The sequence below is a fragment of the Bos mutus genome, chromosome 4, assembly GCF_027580195.1.
Source record: "Bos mutus isolate GX-2022 chromosome 4, NWIPB_WYAK_1.1, whole genome shotgun sequence".
Lineage (NCBI taxonomy): Eukaryota > Metazoa > Chordata > Mammalia > Artiodactyla > Bovidae > Bos > Bos mutus.
The window spans coordinates 3,678,288-3,698,999 of NC_091620.1; the positions used below are offsets into that span (position 1 = coordinate 3,678,288).

At 52.7% G+C, this 20,712-nt stretch overlaps 1 protein-coding gene across 3 annotated transcripts in view; it reads left to right on the top strand.

The window, feature by feature from the left end:
- Nucleotides 1–20,712, top strand: part of DPP6 (dipeptidyl peptidase like 6) — a 787,207-nt gene that overhangs the window by 716,100 nt on the left and 50,395 nt on the right. For all 3 annotated transcript variants that reach the window (XM_070368978.1, XM_070368979.1, XM_070368980.1), the window contains 4 exons: nt 2,989–3,096; nt 4,837–4,928; nt 5,662–5,709; nt 7,197–7,315. In XM_070368978.1, coding sequence (XP_070225079.1) covers nt 2,989–3,096; nt 4,837–4,928; nt 5,662–5,709; nt 7,197–7,315 — 367 coding nt within the window. The remainder of the gene's footprint in view (nt 1–2,988; nt 3,097–4,836; nt 4,929–5,661; nt 5,710–7,196; nt 7,316–20,712) is intronic.

Genomic DNA, 20,712 nt, shown 5'->3' on the forward strand with positions numbered 1-20,712 from the left:
CCGGGGCCGCCTGCCATGCGACTCCAGGTCCCTGAGATGCCCGGGATGCCAGAGTCAAGAAGTGGGAGGCTGCGTGGGGGCTGCTGCGGTTGCCGAGCTGGAGGCGGAGGAGCAGCTAGTGGATTCCGGGCACCCCCCAGGGAGATGGAAACCCGCCAGGGCATGTGCCACATGGCGAACGTGCCCGAAGCTGCGGAGGGTTTGCTTTTATGAACATGTCTTCGTTTGTGTCGTCCTCGGCTTTGTAAGGAATGACTCTGCTGGAGCAGCCATCTCCAGGATGTCTCAGTGAAGACAGGGAGAGGCTGTCTGGGTCCCAAAGCGGGGAACATGGTGGAGTCCTAGACTCTGTGCCTGGGGCGTGGAAGGGCTCGGCCATTGCAGGTGGGGAGCGGGGGTTGCGGGGGGCCAGGCCTCCCACCACGGGCAGTTCCTGTCTGAGCCGGAGGAGGGGGGTTGACTTAACTGAAGCAGGGTGCAGTTTGTCTCCTCATGGGCAGAGCGCTGTGGGGAAGCCAGGGTCAGAGGGTCCCCTTCTCACCGCTGCCTTCCCAGTTCGATCCCTGGCTCGGGAAGATCCCCTGGAGGAGGAAATGGCAACCCACTCCAGTGTTCTTGCCTGGGAAATCCCATGCACAGAGGAGCCTGGCGGGCTGCAGTCCCTGGAGTGGCCGTCGGACTGAAGCGACTGAGTGCACACGTACACTCCTGGCCGAAAGTCACTGCACTTTCCCACTAAAGACACGTCTGCGTGAGAAACCAGGTCTCAGCGAGGCTCAAAGGCTGGTCTTCCCCCTTCCTGCCAAGGAATGTTCCCAGGATGGATGTGAAGATGACATGGCGATGCGTGGGGCCTTCTCAGTGTACAAGCGAGGCTTCGGGCCAGGATTAATTATTTATTACATTTACTCATAGTATTTTTCTCTGCCAAAAGTGCAGACAGTTCCCCCCGCCCCAGAAAACAGATGCAGTATTGTGGTATCCATCCTGCGGTTGGCAAATAAAAGTGCCTGTAAAAAGCCAGATTTACTGCTGGGTTTTCCCGTCACCTCTATTTTTAAATACCATGCTTCCAACTCTAAATAGAAAAATAAATATTTGCAGATTAGAGGTTTCATTTTACTGCAAATATTCATGAAGATTAAATGTCACTTTAATCACATGTTGGTTTATTTCTCTGGGCATATCACATTTGCATGTGTTCATTCACCACGGGGAAATGAGTTCTTCTCCTGCCAGCTGGGGTTTATTTACCATTTGTTCCCCTCCGCCTTAGCGTGGATCTCCTCGAATCAGAAAATGTATGTTGTGGCCGACTAATTGGAAACCTTCAAGCTGCAGCTTCACAGAAGCTGGGGTGTCGCCCCCCAAAGCGAAATCCCCTGCCCGTCCAGGCGACCGCCAACCTGAGGGGGTGCAGCTGGGCACCGAGCGGGACTCCTCAGCTTTTAGGGTTGAGGGCAAACCAAGATGCAGGCCCACGCTCCAGGCGCCGGCTTTGAGTCCAGCCTGGAATTCTCTCCCCCAGGGAAAACTGGGAATGCTGGTTTTGTCTCCAGGGGAAGGAGACAGTGCGTGCGTGGTCCTGCCGTTTGCAACCCCGTGGACTATGGCCCTCCAGGCTCCTCTGCCCGTGGAATTTCCCAGGCAGGAATACTGGAGTGGGTTGCCATTCCCTCCTCCAGGGGATCTTCCCGACCCAGGGCTGGAACCTGAGTCTCCTGAATTAGCAGGCGGATTCTATACCTCCGAGCCCACCGAGAAGCCAACAGTGACAGAGAATCCAGGAAAGCGTGCGCTGCCTACCGAATGGGCGTGGGGAACGCCCCGCTCCTTCGACAGCGGCTGGGAAGCACGTGCGCTGCCTACCGAATGGGCGTGGGGAACGCCCCGCTCCTTCGACAGCGGCTGGGAAGCACAGTGAGACCCAGAGAACACCGTGCTCCCACCCACGTCATAGCACACACCGGGGCTGTCCTGGTTTGCTGGGCTTTTTTCCTGTCTTTCTTCTTGTCTCCATGGTGGGCTATTCAGTATGAGGTAGATTTTATTGAATAAAAGGTCAAAGGATGGAAAGAATAGAATCCATTTTTAGGCAAGATCAGGTTTGTGCTTCTTCAGAATTATGATCGTTAACTCCTTGGATGATAGAAACTAACTTTTTTACAAAACAGAAATAGACTCACAGAGAAAACAAATTTATGTTTATCAAAGGGGGCGGGGATAAGTTAGGAGTTTGGGACTAACATATACATCCTTCTGTATATAAAATAATAAAGACCTCCAATACTTTGGCCACCTGATGCAAAGAGCTGACTCACTGGAAAAGACCCTGATGCTGGGAAAGATTGAGGGCAGGAGGAGAAGGGGACGCCAGAGGACGAGATGGTTGGATGGCATCACTGACTCAATGGACAAGAGTTTGAGTAAACTCTGGGAGTTGGTAATGAACAGGGAGGGCTGGCGTGCTGCAGTCCATGGGGTCGAAAAGAGTCGGACACGCCTGAGTAACTGAACTGAACTGTACGGCACAAGTAACTGTGTTCAGTGTCTTGTAATAACCTATAATAGAAGAGAATCTGAAATATATATATGTACAGATACACACACATACATAACTGAAGCACTTTACTATGCCCCTGAAGCTAACACGACATTGTAAATCAACTCTACTTCAGTTTTTTAAATGGTTTAGCAAACACCCCTGGAGAATTTTTCAGGGCACCCTGGATTCCATGGCCCCAGATAAGTGGGGAGCCTGACCCTGCACTTCCCGAGTGCTGAGCTGTCGTCTCTGAAGTCCTCACTTTCTTTTAGGAAGCTGGAGGTTTGACACGTGATTCCCAAGGAGAGAAAAGGCCCCACATAGACTTTATCCCTGTTGGAAATAACACAGAAAGTGTATTTCAAGACGTGTTTATCCTGGTTCAACCCTCTTGAAACCAAATGAAGCAGTTCATAGACTTAAGCAATGGCTTCTGTCCGCAGAATGAAGAGCCGGTATTCTCCAAGGATGGCCGGAAGTTCTTCTTTGTCCGAGCGATCCCGCAGGGTGGGCAGGGGAAGTTCTACCACATCACCGTCTCTTCCTCACAGGTGAGCTCCCCGGTCAGGCGAGCCCCTCCCAGCTGAGCCCCCCTATCGGGTGAGCCCTCTCCCTAGGTGAGCCCCGTCCCAGGTAAGCCCCCTATTGGGTGAGCCCCCTCCCAGGTGAGCCTCCCCAGTTTTTGCTTAGCAAGTGGGATTGGCCCCCCGGGGCCAGGGCTGAGTGCACTTGTCACCTTCAAGGTGTGCAGAGGGGAGCAGGGCCCCAAACTGAAAGGTGGCTCCCCTGTGGGGCTGAACAGCCCTGCTGAGCCAGCCGTGCTGAGTGCACGGAGGTGGCGTTCGCCCCTCCCGTTACCGCTCAGGAGCGCGACACGCGTGATGCTGCTGGTGACGTCAGGGGAGACCCTGGGCACTCTGTTGGGTCTGAGCCCAGGACACGTAGCCCACTGTGTCCTGGAGCCCGGTCAGCCTGGCCTCCCTCTTCTGGGTCCTGGGGGCCGGCCCCGTGCCCTCGTGTCCCACCTCCACCGTCAGCCAGAGGCACTGCCGTTGCCTGCGCTGGAGCTTCGGGCAAAGGGCCGAGGGTCACTGATCGGGGAACGGGGGAGCTGAATACAGTGCATTTAGACAGAGCAGGCCGCCAGCAAGTCCGCCCCCTGCAGGGGAGGCACCCGGAGGCCTGCCCCCTCCCCGCAGGGTGCTCCCCGGGGCTGCCCTTCAGGGACCCGCTTTTAGGAGGGAAGCGAGGGCTGCTGTCCTCCACCTGCACCGCCCTAGGCAGATGGGTCCGCGTTGAAGCAGGTCCAGAGCTGTTCAGGATCAGGACATGTGAATGAAATTGTTTTTTAAAAAGTTCTCAAAAATATCCCATGACTGTAGATTCCTATTCATGGTATGACCCCAAGGGTAATCTCCAAGGAAAAGTTCCAAGAATGCCCCAGATTGAGTAGCCTTGATGGGGCAGGCTCCAGGGCTGGGTGCCCACTAGTCACCCAGCAGGAAGCACGTTCCCCCAGGAGAGCTCCTCTCCAGGGACCCTCGGCCCCCACTGCCCTGTGGGTCCCCTGGCCCCCCGCTTCTCCCGACAGGCCCTGACCCCATTGGCTGTCCCTTGTCCCAAGACCACCCCTGGGGTCCCTGCTCCCAGGGCACCCATGGCTCACGCCTTGCGTCTCACACCCCGGCCCTGTGGGGACAGCCACGTCTTTCTCCATGTGTTATGGTTTAAACTGTCACAGTCATTCTGCTCTGGGAGGCACTTGGAGATAGACCGTGTGTGCAAATGTGCAACCCGCAGGAGAATGCCTTCAGACCATCCCTGTGACGAACAGCCATGAGAACCAAGGCCAGGGTGGCCTTCGCCGCCTCCACCCCCTCCCTTCCTGGCTTTATTCTTTCTTTCCCTGCCATGTCATATCCACTTCCCCGTGTTTCTCTCCTCTCTCCTCGTCCCCCTATAGTGATGACCCACGAACTAGATTCACAAGCTGTGAAGGAACGCTGTCCCCAGCCTATGAGACACTGGTGGTTAAGATGCAGAGCTCACAGCAGGAGTCGCTGGCGATCTAGTCGCGCTGGCTGATGAGCGCGGTGACCAGGGGTCCTGCCCGTCACAGCAGCACTCAGAGAATCGGGGATGGGCAGAGGAGGCCAGGGTGGGGCAGGAGGAGGGGCCACCCCAGGGAGGCCCTGCTCACCACCTCGTGTCTGAGGGTCCCGGGGCTGAGAAGGGAGGCTGCGATCCAGCCCCTCCCCAACCCCGCACCCCCGCCCCCGCCTGTGTTGCAGCCCAACAGCAGCAACGACAACATCCAGTCGATCACCTCCGGGGACTGGGACGTGACCAAGATCCTGTCCTACGACGAGAAGCGGAGTCAGATGTGAGTGAGCGGCCTCCTGCCACCCCACGTCCTTCTCCGCTCGCAGGGCCCTTGGCCCCGACGCTCCCCGTCTCAAGGCCCTAGCTGCCACCACGCCACGTCCCGAGTCACCGGGTCCTAGCAACAGACGCTGCCGGGCCTGCAGCCATGCGGGGCCCTGAGCCTCTGCTGGCTCTCGGGGGTGGGGTCGGGGAGCCAAGGGCCTCCCCAGCGCACGTTCACTGCTTCCGCGCTTCTGAGAGAGAGGGCCAAGACGGAAAGAAGTTATGGGACTTCCTCCAAACGGTCGGGGCCGGTAACGTCAGGAGCTGGGGCTCCACTCAGGCAGGAGGGACGCTGCCACCCTGCCTGCTCCTGGACCAGAGCCTGGGTTCCCGCGTGGGGTCCCGGGCGGGCATGGGCCGAGGAGTCTTGGAGTCGGGCTGCGTGTCTGGACTCCCGGCCCTGTGAAGGATTCCCGCATCCAGACCCAGTTGTGCACCCTGCGGCCGAGCCCTGGGCGGTGCGGGCACACCTGGGCCAGCGGAGGTCTGCCCGGGAGCGGCGCCTTCAGCCCGTGGGAGTGTGGCCGTCCCCTGCCGCCCACGGGGAGCTGGCCCCGGGCAGGAAGTTGCCAGCTGTGGGCCCTGAACAGCGCACGACCCCTGGGGGGCGGCGGGGGGCGGGCCTGACGTGCCAAGTACCAACCTGCCCGGAAGCCAGCTAACCTCTGTGCCCCCGCTGATCTTCACAGCTACTTCCTCAGCACGGAGGACCTGCCAAGGCGGCGCCAGCTGTACAGGTGCGTCCCCACCCCACTCCCCACTCCGCACCCTGACTCCCCAACCCCTCTCCTCAACGCCGCCCACCCGCTCGCCCTCTCCCCACAACCCCGCCCACCCGCCCGCCCTCTCCCCAAACCCCGCCCACCCGTCCGCCCTCTCCGCAAACCCCGCCCACCCGCCCGCCCTCTCCCCAAACGCCGCCCACCCGCCCGCCCTCTCCCCAAACCCCGCCCACCCGTCCGCCCTCTCCGCAAACCCCGCCCACCCGCCCGCCCTCTCCCCAAACCCCGCCCACCAGACCGCCCTCTCCCCAAACCCCACCCGCCGGCCCTCTCCCCAACCACGCCCTCTCCCTCAACCGCGCCCCCACCCCCACGCCCTCTCCCCCAACCCCGCCCCCCCACCTCCCGCCCTCTCCCCAGCAACCCTGCCCCCGCCCTCTCCCCCAACCCCGCCCACCCTCTGCCCCAACGATGGGGCACCGTTACCACCCCCGCCACGCTTTCCAGACGGGAAGGAGGCAGCGGCTGGTTCCTGCCGCCGGCTCAGGGCCACCTAAGGGGACTCCGTGGTGTGAGGCCCCTGTGGCCTGGATGGTACCTGCCCCCCGACCCCGTCAGGTGCACGGCCGCCCCTTCCAGCCGCAGAGTAAGGGCTGCACAGGGGGGTCCTTTCAGAGGCAGAGAAAACTTGGGCACATCCCTGCAGTCACAGGCCCGCTTGTCTCCATGGACAGGTCACCTCTGCTTGTCCACCGGATGATCCCATCCGTCCCATCCCATATTAGCAAAGGGGGATGTAGACCGGCCACTCACCTGCCTCTGACTTGCCCTGTCAGGACGCTGTCCCCTTCCCACCGAAAGTCTGCGGCCCGGTGGACGGTTTTCGCGTCCGGACGCTCCCTGTGCCAGCAACTCAGCCCGGGCTTCTTCCAGTGCTGCGAAAGGCATCGCGGTGTCTTGTAGCCTCTGATGACGCCTGTTGGCTAAGTCTTCGGGGCGTGAAATCGTGCTTGATCAGCAAGGCCCCGAGTGACAGCTGCGGGTCGCCCGCTCCTGTTCTCGGCCCCTGCGTGAGCAGCCCCCTCCCGCTCACTCGCTGGTCGTGGGGGAACCTGGAGCCCAAGCGCTGCAGTTTCAGGAGCCCCTGTCTTGCCCTGACCCGGTGGCAGGCGCTCCAAGGGGAGTGAGACCCCAGAGCCCGTAGATGCTGCTCCCAGAACGCTGGTCGCCTGCTCAGAGGGACACAGCGCTGGAGACAACACCCCACACTCTCCCACCAGGACCCGCCCCGCCTGAGTGACCCCCAGAAGCAGCTGTGCCCGGGGGCCCCTGTCCTTGGCGGGGCAGGGAGAGCTTGTGACAGCCAAGCCTGGCACCGAGGGGGTCCCAGCAGGGAGACAGCGCCCCCAGACCTCCCCTGTAGGGGAAGCCGGCGGGCCCCTCGCAGGGCTGGGACTGAGGGTCTTGCCCGCGGTGACCGCTCCTGCCCGCCCTCCCCGCAGCGCCAGCACAGTGGGCAGCTTCAACCGGCAGTGCCTGTCCTGTGACCTGGTGGACAACTGCACCTACTTCAGCGCCTCCTTCAGCCCCGGTGCCGACTTCTTCCTGCTCAAGTGCGAAGGTGAGTTCCCACCGCCACGGGGGCGTGGGTCGTTTTTAGCCGCTTTGAGGAGCTCCGGGACCCCCGGGACAGGAAGGGCCGCCGGCCGAGGACATCGGCTCACGGAGCAATGTTCCTGGATCACCTCTGTCTGGAGCATTGCTGATGTTTTACATCTTATAAAGGGTTACAGTTTATCAGAGTTTTCTCCACATGCTATGCCGGTTAACCCTAAAATTCACCTACATTTTCCTTTAAAAAATATATATATATTTATCTTACACATGGATGGACGCAGATCATCTAAAAAGGTGATACAACATTTCAAAAATTATTAAGTATATGTAAAGATTGAGATATAAAAGAACCCGGAAAAAAAAATTTCTGTTCCTAGGACCCAGTGCATAGATAATTTATCCCATACTTCAAAAAGTTCTTGATCACACCAGTCAGCATACACAAAACAGCAGGCCAAGTCCCATCATGGACAAAAATGTTTGCATCTTGTCCTCGTGTCTTGGAAAGATATGATAGGAACCCATAGAAAAGTAAGAGATAATAAATACAGTTGTAACAAAATATGTCTCAAGGAAGAGCTTGATCTACTGAGATCATCTCTTGGAGGAAACTACTCTGAGGGCAAGAACAGACCAACACCAGGAGCAATTCGATCCCAGGGTCTCAGGTGAGGCGTGAAGAGCCTTCTTCAGGCTGTGATAGCCTTGATGGCCACTCAGTAGCTTGGGACCTCGTCCTCTCTTAACAGCGTCACCGTCTGAAATCTCAGCCCCTTCATCACCCGAGCGCATTCCCAGACACTGTCCTTGGATGATGTGATGGGAAGAAAATGGCATGTTGGGTGGGGGGTGGGAGAATCTGAGCTACAACTCCAGGTCCCAATCGCCTGGAAGCATCCTACCAGACTCCTCTTTTCTCATCAAGACCTGTTGCCCAGGGCAGGACCTTTGTGAAATTAGGTGTTGGGAACATGCAGAGATGCGCAGAGCGCAGGGACTGGGGAGTGTGGTCAGCAGGCCCACCAGGAGCGGGAGACGGGGGCCGGATGGAAGCTGCAGGACCAGAGATCTGAGTCTTTACCTCTAGGGGAGGATGTGGCCTTACGGTGTGGAAGGTCGTGATGAAATACAGAACGGAAACGGAAGTCCTAAAGAGGAAGTCCCAGAAATACTGACTGGATGGGAAAGGTGACAGAGCCTTCCTCAAGGAAGGTCTCGAAAAGAAGGCAGATGTCATTTTCCAGAAATAGGTGTAAATTCGAGGCAGACAGTGAGCTGGGGGCTTCAGGCTCTGTGTTGTCCCTGGCCAAGGTGGTCATGGTTTGGGTCTCGTTCTTGGGTTCTTGCTAACATTCCCCAGAGGATGAGATGGTTGGATGGCATCACCAACTCAGTGGACAGAAGTTTGAGCAAGCTTCGGGAGTTGGTGATGGACAAGGAAGCCTGGCGTGCTGCGGTCCATGGGGTCGCAAAGAGTCTGAGACGACTGAGCTACTGAACTAACTGAACTGAACTGAATGTTCACCAGTGTGCACTCCTGCTCGGTTCTGCAGGGTCTTCTCACAGCAGAGCTCAGTGGGAAGGGCCTCATGTGAGGACGGCAGGCTCTCGTTGTCCAATCCCGCGGACCCCCACCCAGGGTTGAAACTGAACGGCTCTCCCAGGACGTCTGTGGCCCTGGGTTTGGGCACAGAAGCTCCCGTGTGCAGGCGGTGGACATAAACATGGCGCCCGAGTTGGGAGGCCCCTTGGAAGCGTGTGGAGGTCACTGGACATTCATTTGTGTGCAGATTTCCTGTCCTCCTGCTGGCGTCCGTCCCGAGTGGGAAATAACATTTCTTTTTATGTTTATGCTCCAGCCAGTCCAGGGACTTATTTTCTTTATAGGGCTGCCTGTATGGTGGTCTGTGGATATTCCGGGTGAGGAGATGGCTCCTCAGTGGCCACTGTGAAGGAAAACAGAAGCAGAGAGCCAGTAGGGCCGTCCCAGGTCACAGACAGGACTCAGCCCCTGAGGCCCCCGTGAGCTCAGCTTCAGAAGCACGGGCATCCCTCCCCACACACAGGCCTGGACCCACCAGAGACAGAACTGATTCGTAGAGTTTGAAGGATAGGAGACCTCAGAGACCGTCTGACCTGATCTCAACCCCCTGCTGCATCTTATTAAGAAACTTAACTCTTAACTGATCGTGGAGTTGTCACCTCAGGACTTTTTGAATCATTGAAATGTAGTGTTAGTCACTCAGTCGTGTCTGATGCTTTGCGACCCCATGGACTATAGCCCACCAGCCTCCTCTGTCCATGGAATTCTCCAGGCAGGAATACTGGAGAGGGTTGACATTCCCTTCTCCAGGGGATCTTCCCGACCCAGGGATTGAACCCAGGTCTCCTGCATTGCAGGCAGGCTCCTTACCATCTGAGCCACCAGGGAAGCCCAGTAGATATAACAGTAGATCCCAATGTGTAGCCCACAGGAGCATTTATTAAACTCCGCGCCCTCTCCTGCTTGCTTCTTCCACACTCCAAAGCCACTCTGGTAGACTTCTGTTTGTTTGGCCGCATCGAGTCTTGGTTGCGACACCTGGGCTCTCCATGTGTCCTGCAGGACCTTGGTTATGGCACAGACGCGAGCTGTGCTGTGCTGGCTCTGTTGCTCCGCAGGGCATGTGGGATCTTAGTCCCTAACCAGGGATCTAACCTATGTCCCCTGCATTGCATGGCAGACTTAACCGCTGGACCACTTTTGTAAACCTCTGAGCAGCATTTAACTGCTCCTCCCCCACCGCTGCAGGACTCTACTATGTAGGTAAACTTAGCTTCTCAGATGTAAGCAGAACAGCAACTAAAATCTTTCCTTATAAGGCTGAGGGGAAATGTAAGGGCAGCTGAATGATTCTCTTGGGTGAATTGGGAAAGGAAAGTCTGTGGGTGCTCCCAGGCTCAGAAGTGTCCGGCCATCACGTCAGGAACCATGGATGTTCACCTCGGTTAAAGATTGTGGTCAGAGGATTTACTAACTAGTTCAGGGTGCACCCTAGCCACTGAAATAGAGGCCCAGTCAGAGCAGATGCAAGCTCACCCACATCCGTACGTAAGGGCTGGGTGTCGTAGCCACGTGAAACAGTGGCAGCCCCATGTAAACCTGTTCTTCTTCCTTTTCATGGACCTTCCATGATGACGGTTTCTGGTAAGCTTATCCGATATGGGTCTGTCACCTTCACTTATGCTGCAGTGCCCAGCGGTGGAATCCCATCATGACTGATCACAGCTCATCAGTAGCTTGCAGTCAGAACTTCTGTTTAATTAGTCCTCTGGCATATAGTTCTTCTCCTTGTTGTTGGTGTTGTTCAGCTGCTAAGTCATGTCCAGCTCTTTGTGACCCCATGGACTGCGGCACACTAGAATCCTCTGTCCTCCACTGTCTCCCAGAATTTACTCAAACTCATGCCCATTGAGTTGGTGGTGCCATCCAACCCTCTCATCCTCTGCTGCCCTCTTCTCCTCCCGCCTTCACTCTTTCCCAGCATAAGGGTCTTTTCCAATGAGTTAGTTCTTCACATCAGGTGGCCAAAGTATTGGAGCTTCAGCATCAGTCCTTGTAATGAGCATTCAGGGTTGGTTTCCCTTAGGATGGACTGGTTGATCTTCTTGCTGCTGTGGTAGACTTTGTCCATCTTCCTCACTGTAGCGTTTCATCCTGTCTCATCATTATGTACTTTCTCCTCTAATTGTTCATTCACATTTCCTCTGTGGTTTCTCAAAGATTGCCACTTTTATGTTTCTTTATAATTTTTAATTTTTATTATGTGACCACTTTAAAATATGTACATTATTGTTATACCTTTGCACACTGTTAGATTAAACATAGGCTAAAATAGAATATAAGTAAGTAAAGACTTGGAAACATTTGCAATGTGTATATCCACTCGTTACCTGGCTGGATCCCATCTATCAGTGTCAGCATTTATATCTAAATGGCATGGGTTTTAGGCAATCACTTAATACTTCCATGAGGTACATGTGTAAACCGTGTTCAGTAGAACTTTGTGGAAACTCACTTGCATATTTAATGTAGGGATTAAGTTCCTTTCCAGATCTCTGGGGCCTGGCAATGAAGCCAGCTGCATCCAAATGGTTGTATTATGATACAACGTCTTACAATGAGATCAGATCTACTCTAAGGTATACCAGCAAGCCTCAGTTTACATGCTGAGTTGGTCCTCTCAATGACCCTGTGAGGTAGGTAATGGAAATAGTCGGTATGTGTCCAGCTTCTTACATGTTGAAAAGTACATTCCTATAGTTTAATACTCGACGCCCATATTCCCATGTCTGACTCCTTGTAATTTATACTCTTAGCACAAATAGATCTGCGTAGAGTGCTCTATGCTCAGTGTTCCACACACCCATACTCTTGCCTGGCTGCCCAATGACCTCCTGTACACCCCCGGATTTCTCTCAGGCAAGAGTTGATGTTTATCCCCTGCCAGGAGCGTTGAAAATGTTAGTCACTCAGTCATGTCCAACTCTTTGTGACCCCATGGACTGTAGTCCCGCCAGGCTCCTCTGTCCATGGGATTTCCCAGACAAGAATATTGGAGCAGGTAGCCATCCCCTTCTCTAGGGGATCTTCCCAACCCAGGGATCGAATTGAAAGATTCTAGCTCCTTGGAAGGAAAACTACAACGAACCAAGACAACATATTAAAAAGCAGAGACATCATTTTGCCAACAAAGGTCCCCAATAGTCAGTGCTGTGGTTTTTCCAATAGTCATGTACAGATTGCAGTTGGACCATAAAGCAGGCTGAGCACCAAAGAACCGACGCTTTCGAATTGCGGTGCTGGAGAAGACTCTTGAGAGTCCCTTGGACTGCATGGAGATCAAACTGGTCAATCCTAAAGGAAATTAGTCCCGAATAGTCATTGGAAAGACTGATGCTGAACTGAAGCTCCAATACTTTGGCCACCTGATGTCAAGAACTGACTCATTGGAAAAGACCCTGATGCTGGGAAAGACTGAAGGCAGGAGGAGAAGGGGAGGACAGAGGATGAGATGGCATCACCGACTCGATGGACATGAACTTGAGCAAACTCCAGGAGACAGTGGAGGACAGGGATGCCTGGTGTGCTGCCGTCCATGGGGTTGCAAAGAGCTGGACATGACTGAGCCACTAAACAACAACAAGAGAAGCCAGTTGCCGGGGACCAGCCCCGGCTGATCCAGGGAATTCGAAGCGGGGACGGCGTCAGCGAGGATCAGGAAACAACTGCTTGATTAAACGTTTATTAAGGATATAACGAGTGGTGAAATAAGGATAGCTCAGCGAAGAAATTCAGTGAAGAAAAGAGGCTGAATAAAATTCCAAAGCAGGGAATTTACGTCACCTACGAAGGCCATGAGGCGTCCTTCCGTTCTCCCGAAGGAGAGGAGACACTAAGGCCTCCCCGGTCAGATCTTAGAAGCCCAGGCAAAATTAGTAGGCTTGACGAGCTTCCCTGCCTCAGAGGAAAAGTTCAGCTAGAAGGTGAAAGAAAGAACAACATGGGGAGACCAAATTTCGGTGAACAAAAAGGGCATACTTTATTTTCCAAAGTAGTTTTATACCTTAAGTTGTACATAGAGGGTAATGGGGGAAGGGGTAGAGTCATGCAAAGACAGCAGTTCCTGATCCTTATCGAAGCCAGGCTTTCAAACCTATCATATGCAAATGTTTAGGTGATTTACATCATCTTCTGGCCAGGAGGCCTGTTAACATTTAAAGAAACTTATTTTTCTCTAAAGGTGATTATTCTAAAGTCAGGCGCCAGCCTCCAAAAAGCATTGAGAAAGTTGCATTCCTATAGGCAAAGGTGAGGTGGGCTCAATCAAGAAAAGAATTAACTCAAGCGTCCAAGGTTACAAACATTGAGGCAACTGCTTACATTTCTATACACCCATTATATCAATCAATACACCGCCAAGGACACAGTAGGTAACGGATATGGAGACTTAGCAGCAAACATTGGCCCAACAAGTGAAAAACCCTTCACCAATACAGTTTCTAATCAATCTTTTAACTACTCAAAGGAATCTGTGTTTAGACAGTTTAGAACATCTCCTGCCTCTCACAGTTGGGAGGCTCTGAACAATCACATGTGGCCGGAAAAACCTATTCAGGCAGGCTAGAGGACTTCCAAAGGAGTTTGTAGGTTGAAACACTGTCACACCCAGGAATTATTAACTGGAGCTATAAGCTAACTCTTTTTTCAGAGAGAGGTAGTGGGGGACAGCCCCTCGTAAAGTCAGAGGTGTAGGTGAAAGCACAAAGCAGAAAGTAGGCAGACTCTGGTTTTGGGGGTAGATGCTCGAGAATTTCCAGGGAGACTCCTGAGGCTTGATCCCGCCTTTGCGTATGCCAAGCCTCCTTCCTCATGACCTTTGCCAGGGGCGGAGCTCACTCCCAGCAGCCAGTGTCTACATGACCCCTCCATCCAAGACCACCTGTCTTCTCTGATGCGTTCTCGTGGGATGTGTTGAACGCTGACCAGATAAAGTACATCTGTGTCACAATAATCAATATATATGTGCTTTATAAATGTAATTACACTAGAATATCATAGTTATGGTTTAGGGAGAAAATCTAAAACATTTCCCCTGCCTTCTTTGATCCAGACAGGTGTCTGTGTACCTCCAACCAACCCATCTTCCAGAGAAAAGGCTACCTATACATCCATTCTAAGAATTTTTCTTTTTTAGTTTTTTAAATTTCTTTATTCTGGGTTGCACTGCATCTCCATTGCTTCGCACAGGCTTTCTCTAGTTGTGGCGAGAGGGGGCTGCTCTCCGCTGTGGTGGCTTCTCTCACTGCAGAGCGCAGGCTCTAGGCACGCAGGCTTCAATAGTTACAGCACGTGGGCTCAGGAGTCACGGTTCATGGCCTCCAGAGCACAGGCTCGGTGGTTGTAACACCTGGGTTCAGTTGCTCCACGGCATGTGGAATCTTCCTGGACCAGGAATCAAACCAGTGTCCCCTGCATTGGCAGGCAGATTCTTATCCGCTGCATCACCAGGGAAGTCCCGTACCTCAGTTTTAAATGGTTATAAATTTTATGTTTTCCAGAAAAGAGCTTTTTTTCTGATATATATTATATAGTACATTTGAAGTCAGAAAAATAACTTTTGAAATCAGGCTTAGGATCATAAACTTTAGACAAGCACTATTTAATAGAAACACAAAATGAACCACATAGATAATTGAAGTTTTCTAGTGCTTATATTTTAAAAGTAGAAACTGTAGTATTAGTGTTAATACTATATTTTAATTTACTTAGTATAGTCCAAACATTATTTCAACCAAAAAAATCTACGTAAAAATTTTAAATGGTCATAAACTTTAAATCCTGGCACATTGACACTTCTCTTTCTAAGACGACTTTCAGCAACCTCTGCACCTCAGATTTTCTATTTTTGGTTGTCCAACCCTACTTTCAACTATGACACAGCCCTGAACAGCAAGTCAGCATCAGCATCTTCTGAGTCATTACCATTGGTGTCAGCAGTCTTCTCACCAATAATGCACTCTCATCTGTAAATATCTAATTATCATTCACATTTATGTTTAAATGTCTTATTTAGTCAGTTGCTCAGTCATATCCAACTCTTTGCGACCCCATGGACTGCAGGACACCAGGCTTCCCTGTCCTTCACCATCTCCCAGAGTTTGCTCAAACTCATGTCCATTGAGTTGGTGATGCCATCCAACCATCTCATCCTCTGTCGTCCCCTTCTCCTCCTGCCCTCAATCTTTCCCAGCATCAGGGTCTTTTCCAATGGGTCAGCTCTTCACATCAGGTGGCCAGAGTACTGGAGCTTCAGCTTCAGCATCAGTCCTTCCAGTGGATATTCAAGATTTATTTCCTTTAGGATTGACTGTTTTGATCTCCTTGCTGTCCAAAGGACTCTCAAGAGTCTTCTCCAACACCACAGTTTGAAAATATCAGCTCTTCAGCTCTCAGCCTTCTTTATGGATCAACCCAGTATATTAATATTTGCCTCAAGCTCTATGGTAGGAAAAGCAGTGGGAGATATTGGCAGGAAAGCAACTGGATCCTGAGCACACTGGGAGCTGGGCCATGAGCAATACAGGCTCAGAGGCCATGACAGCAACCCCGGCCACTCTCGCTGTCCTGAGCCAGGCTGACGTCGCACTGAGAGCAGCAGCAGCAGCGGGTGAAACTCCGAGCTGTGTTTGCCTGGCGATTCTAGCAGGAGCCGCACACCGCACTCGAATGGGCAAGAGGCTTGCTCCATCTGCCCAGGACCCTGCCCTGCCCTGCCCTGCTGATGGTGTCTCTGCTCCTGAGGTGGCATCTGGACTTGCCTTCCAGGAGCATCGCCTGTGACTCTCTATAAAGACCCCAGAGCACGTCCCATTTGCAACTCAGGTTTTAAAGCTGCCTGGACCCTTCCCTCATCTGTGTTCTGTTCTTGCTCCCATCTTTGCCACTGGACGGTCCTTCCCAATCTTCTAAGCTGTCACAGCTATCCCTTCCCTGAAGGATGCTCTGATTCACACCAGCCAGCCCTGTGGAAGTTTTTGAGCAGCTGTTTTTTTTTTTTAACTTTACAATATTGTATTGGTTTTGCCATACATTGACTTGAATCCGCCATTGGTATACCTGTATTCCCCATCCTGAACCCCCCTCCCACCTCCCTCCCCATCCCATCCCTCTGGGTCATCCCAGTGCACCAGCCCCAAGCACCCTGTATCATGCATTGAACCTGGACTGGCAATTCCTTTCACATATGATAATTTACATGTTTCAATGCCATTCTCCCAAATCATCCCGCCCTCTCCCTCTCCCACAGAGTCCAAAAGACTGTTCTACACATCTATGTCTCTTTTGCTGTCTCGCATACAGGGTTATCATTACCATCTTTCTAAATCCCATATATATGAGCAACTGTTAATATTCTTGATGATTCTTTTAAAACCCTCTTCCTGCTGTGCCCGAAACCCCCTCTCCTTTCTCTTTTCCATCTTGGAAATCGACACCGACTGCTTCTTGACTCTGACACCAACTCAGTCCCTGCCCCATCCTGCGTCCTCCCCCACAAGGTCACCCATGACACTCTCACTGAGGTCTCCTCCTCCCAGAGTTGAAAGCCTCTGACTCAGAGAAGAGGGGTGAGCAGGGCAGAGCAGGCCACGAGGGCAGGGGATGGAGGAGTTCGCATTGGTCTAATGAGAATAGTGGAAAGTGAAAGACAGATTGAGGGGAACGGATCCATGGATCCATGTAAACGCTGCAGTGTAAGGTAGCCCTGAATAACATCACACGATTGCACAAGCACACGCCTGGAAGAGTGTGTAGTGGGAGAGCTTCACCAACAGGCTGGCTTCTTGAAGGAGAAAAAGTTTGTCTTGAGAAAAAGCAGAGCACTCTCAACAAAGGGAGGAGTCTAACCAAGAATCAGAAGCGTGGATCGGACTCACAGGTTTGTAGAAATACAAGGAGGGGAACAGCATACAAGGCGGGGGTGCCACCAGGCAGGACGGGGGGGTGGGGGGCCAGGTTTCCGGAACCTTACACGCCCTGCTCAGGAATTTAGATATCAGCTGGTAGGCTAATGTTTGCACTGACTTTCATTTCTCATATAACTCACTTAATGGGCTTCCCTGGTGGCTCAGCAATAAAAACTCACCTGCATGCAGGAGTCACAGGAGACCCAGGTTTGATCCCTGGGTTGGGAAGATCCCCTGGAGAAGGAAATGGCAACCCACTCCAGTATTCTTGCCTGGAGAATCTCATGGACAGAGGAGCCTGGCAGGCTGCAGTCCATAGGGTCATAAAGAGTTGGACACAACTGAAGCGAGTTAGCATGCATGCATGCATGACTCACTTAACAGAATGTGTAATGGTGTCATAAACATTTTAAGTCAGATACAAAGCAGGTTTCTGGTGTGCAGCCACATGTATCTAGCGAGAAAGCCTCATGTGAACGGAGGCAGGTCTGAGGTGGCCAGGCCACTGCGAGAAACCTTGATCCAGCTGCAGCAATGTGACTGCGGGCGGTGTTTACAGAGTCTCCAGCTGTGCGAATGAAAATAGAGAAATGGTGTTGAGACTGAAATAAAACTTCTCCTTTAACTCTACTCTCTCATTCATTTAGAGTCTATTTTTTTTATAGACTGACTTCATATTGGGAAGTTATAAACTACACTGTAAATTTAGAAAGTGAGTTTACACTAACAAAATACAGCTGTTGGCTATCTGACGCATGGGAGTTCAGCGTTACCTTCTGTTCTAAACAGGGGCCGCTGCTGAGAAATTGGAAGTCCCCTCTTGGTGTATCAGGGAGCCAGTTACGAGGTGGCCTTGGCAGGTGTGTGACTCAGGGAAAGAGCAGCCGGATGTGAGTGTGTGAGGGTGGACCTGGACGTGCCCCCTCCCTCGGGTTGTTCTTGGAGTCACAGCATAAGGACAGGGCCACATGCGTGAGGGCCGCTCCAGCGCCACGCCCCACAGCCCGGCATCCGGCCTTTCTGAACCTCGGTCTCCCTTTCTGTGAAATGGCTTGTTTTCTGGGTTGTGTTTACATTTAAGTAACTGAGTGACTTCACTTTCACTTTTCACTTTCATGCATTGGAGAAGGAAATGGCAACCCACGCCAGTGTTCTTGCCTGGAGAATCCCAGAGACGGGGGAGCCTGGTGGGCTGCTGTCTATGGGGTTGCACAGAGTCGGACATGACTGAAGCGACTTGCAGCAGCAGCAGCAGCGTCTCCCGGAGCCGGTGAAGTGCAGCATCACCCCCGTTAGTTCTTGGACAAGTGACCACAGCCATGTCGATGTCCAAAGCCTGCATGGAGCACCTTCATGCTTGTCTAGCCCATTAGCTATGCCAACACCCAGCTTCACAGTCCCAGCAGAAGCTTTGAGGTGCTCCAATAAGTTAGAAGTAATCTTTTGTTTCACCTCAAGCAGGTCGTTTCTCAGACAAAAATAGAGACAGAGAAATTCTTGATCTACATGGGTCCTTATTTCTCATCAACTCCAGAATTCTCTGTCCCAGTTTGGAAAGCCGGTCATGTGACTTTTTAAATTGAAACATAGTTGATTTACAGTGTGTTACTTTCTGCTATTCGGTGAGCAGTGATTCCGTTACACTCATATATATTATTTTTCATATTCTTTATGGTTTATTGCAGGATGTTGTGTGTAGCTCCCTGTGCTGGAACAGTAGGGCCTTGTTGTCTATCCATTCTGTATGGAACAGTTCGCATCCATCTGCTCATCCCGACCTCCCAACCCTTTCCTCCCCCACCCTCTCTCCTTTGGCAACTGCAAGTCTGTTCTCCGAGTCTGTCTCTGTTTCCTAGACAGGTTCATTTGTGTGGTGTTTTAGTTTCCACATATGTGACATCATATGATGTTTATCTTTCTGGCTTACTTCACTTAGTGGGATAATCCCTAGGCCCATCCATGCTGCTGCAAATGGCATCATTTCATTATCTCTATGGATGAGTCGTATTTCATTGTATGTATATATGTAACACCTTATCCATTCATCTGTGGATGGACTGCTTCCATGTCTTGGCTGTTGTAAATAGTGCTGCTGTGAACACAGGGGTGTCTCTTTTCAAAGTAAAGATTTTTCTGGGTACAGGCCAGGAGTGGGCTGCTGGATCCATGTGGTAACTTTTCAGTTCTCTGAGGAACCTCCAGACTCTTCTCCACGGGGCTGCACCAACTTCCGTTCCCGCCCACAGGGAGGAGCGCCCCCTGTCCCCGCCCCCTCGCCAGCACTCAGTCACGTGGTTTTGCGCTTACACGTCATCACGTTGAGTTCTCCTCGGCGCCGGGCGAGGCCTCTGTCCTCCCGAGTCTGCAGGATGCGTGTTTTGGAGGCACGTGCACACCGAGAACCTAGGAAGCCTGCGGTTCCGGCTGGGGCGGGAGGCCCCGCGTTTGTGAGCAGCCTCACTGCTCCTGGCGCTGTAGGAGGGTGGGTGCGGGAGGACCTCCCTTCCGCGGCTCCCGCCCTGACCTGCTGGGGCCTCCCGGCCGTTGGCGCTCCTGCACCGTCCTTGCTGTCGGCCCCTGGCTCTCACCGTACAGCAGGGACCACGGGACTCTCCATCCAGAAAGAAAAGGACACGCAAAGAAGGAGAGGAAGCCGTGCCATCCATTGAGGAGAATTTTTCTGAAGGTTCCGGATCACACGCCGTCACATCACAGCCCAGAGTGGGTCCTGAGACTCAGAGCGCTCTCTGTGGACAACTTTGAAGTTTTCTTCAATCACTGGTTGACAAACAGGCCTCGATGCTCTGGAATAAAGCCTCTGAAATCTAGACACCCCTGATTTAGTCATTGAGAACGCAGACGTTCTAAAAGGAAAAAAATCTCTCTTAAAGGAACAAAGCAACAAAAAAAGCCTGCTGAAGGGTTGTTGGTTCTGTTTAGGAAAACTTCTGAATGTCGTCTCTGCATTTCGGTGCTAATCTCTGCTGAATTTATATCCTCATTTCAGCAGGTGGAGGTTGCTTAGAAAGTTGCAAAACATGTCTCTTTCTAAACAGTCTCTTGAAATGAGGCTTCTCACAGGTTCAGCTGAGGCTTTCCCACTTGGTGCGAGTGGGCGCATTTTATCTGTTTTCCTTTTCACAACAAGGGAGCTTGCAGAGACTGGGAGCCTCTTGTCGCTGTAGCTCATTTCCCTGCAGGTTCAAACCTACGGCCGGCTCTCCTCACCCTCTGAGGCTGCCTTCAGGGAACTGACCCCTGCCTCCAGCTCCAGAGTCTTAGCTGTGCAGAATAAGCTGCTGGCGGGAGATTTTGGCATTTCTTTTCAAAAAGTAAGAACGCATTATGTCTGTCCTTTAGCACAAATGAAACTTATATGGAATAATTGATTAGGAGGCCTTGCAAAGTAGAATGCAAACCATCTGTCTGGAAAAGCAAAACCTGGCTGGTCTCCCTCCCAGGAGAGTCACGGCACCCTCACGCCCCACCGGGAGCCCCCCCAGATGCATTCCGACCTTCCCCTCACAGGTCCACACGGCTCAGTTAAGAGCAGCTATCAGGAACACTAAGAGCACGAGAGGGTGCCCGCCTGCAGGACTCGTGTCTGCGGGAAGACACGCGAACAGAAAGGTCCCCCGGAGTCAGAGCTGCACCACCCTGTGCGCGGGCCGGGAGAAGCCGGAGGGATTCCCCAACTCTGTGCCTGGGACGTCGCTGGAACCACCGCTGGAATGAGACGCTGCCTCTAACCTTGGGGAAGCTAAGACTCTGGAGGCTCCCCCTGACCAAAGTGCGTGGATTCAGAACCCGGATGCTGCTCTAAAAGTCAGTCGGTCACCCTGTCCTTTCCCACCAGCAAAGCCACCGCCCATGTGACAGCCGAGGATGCCCAGA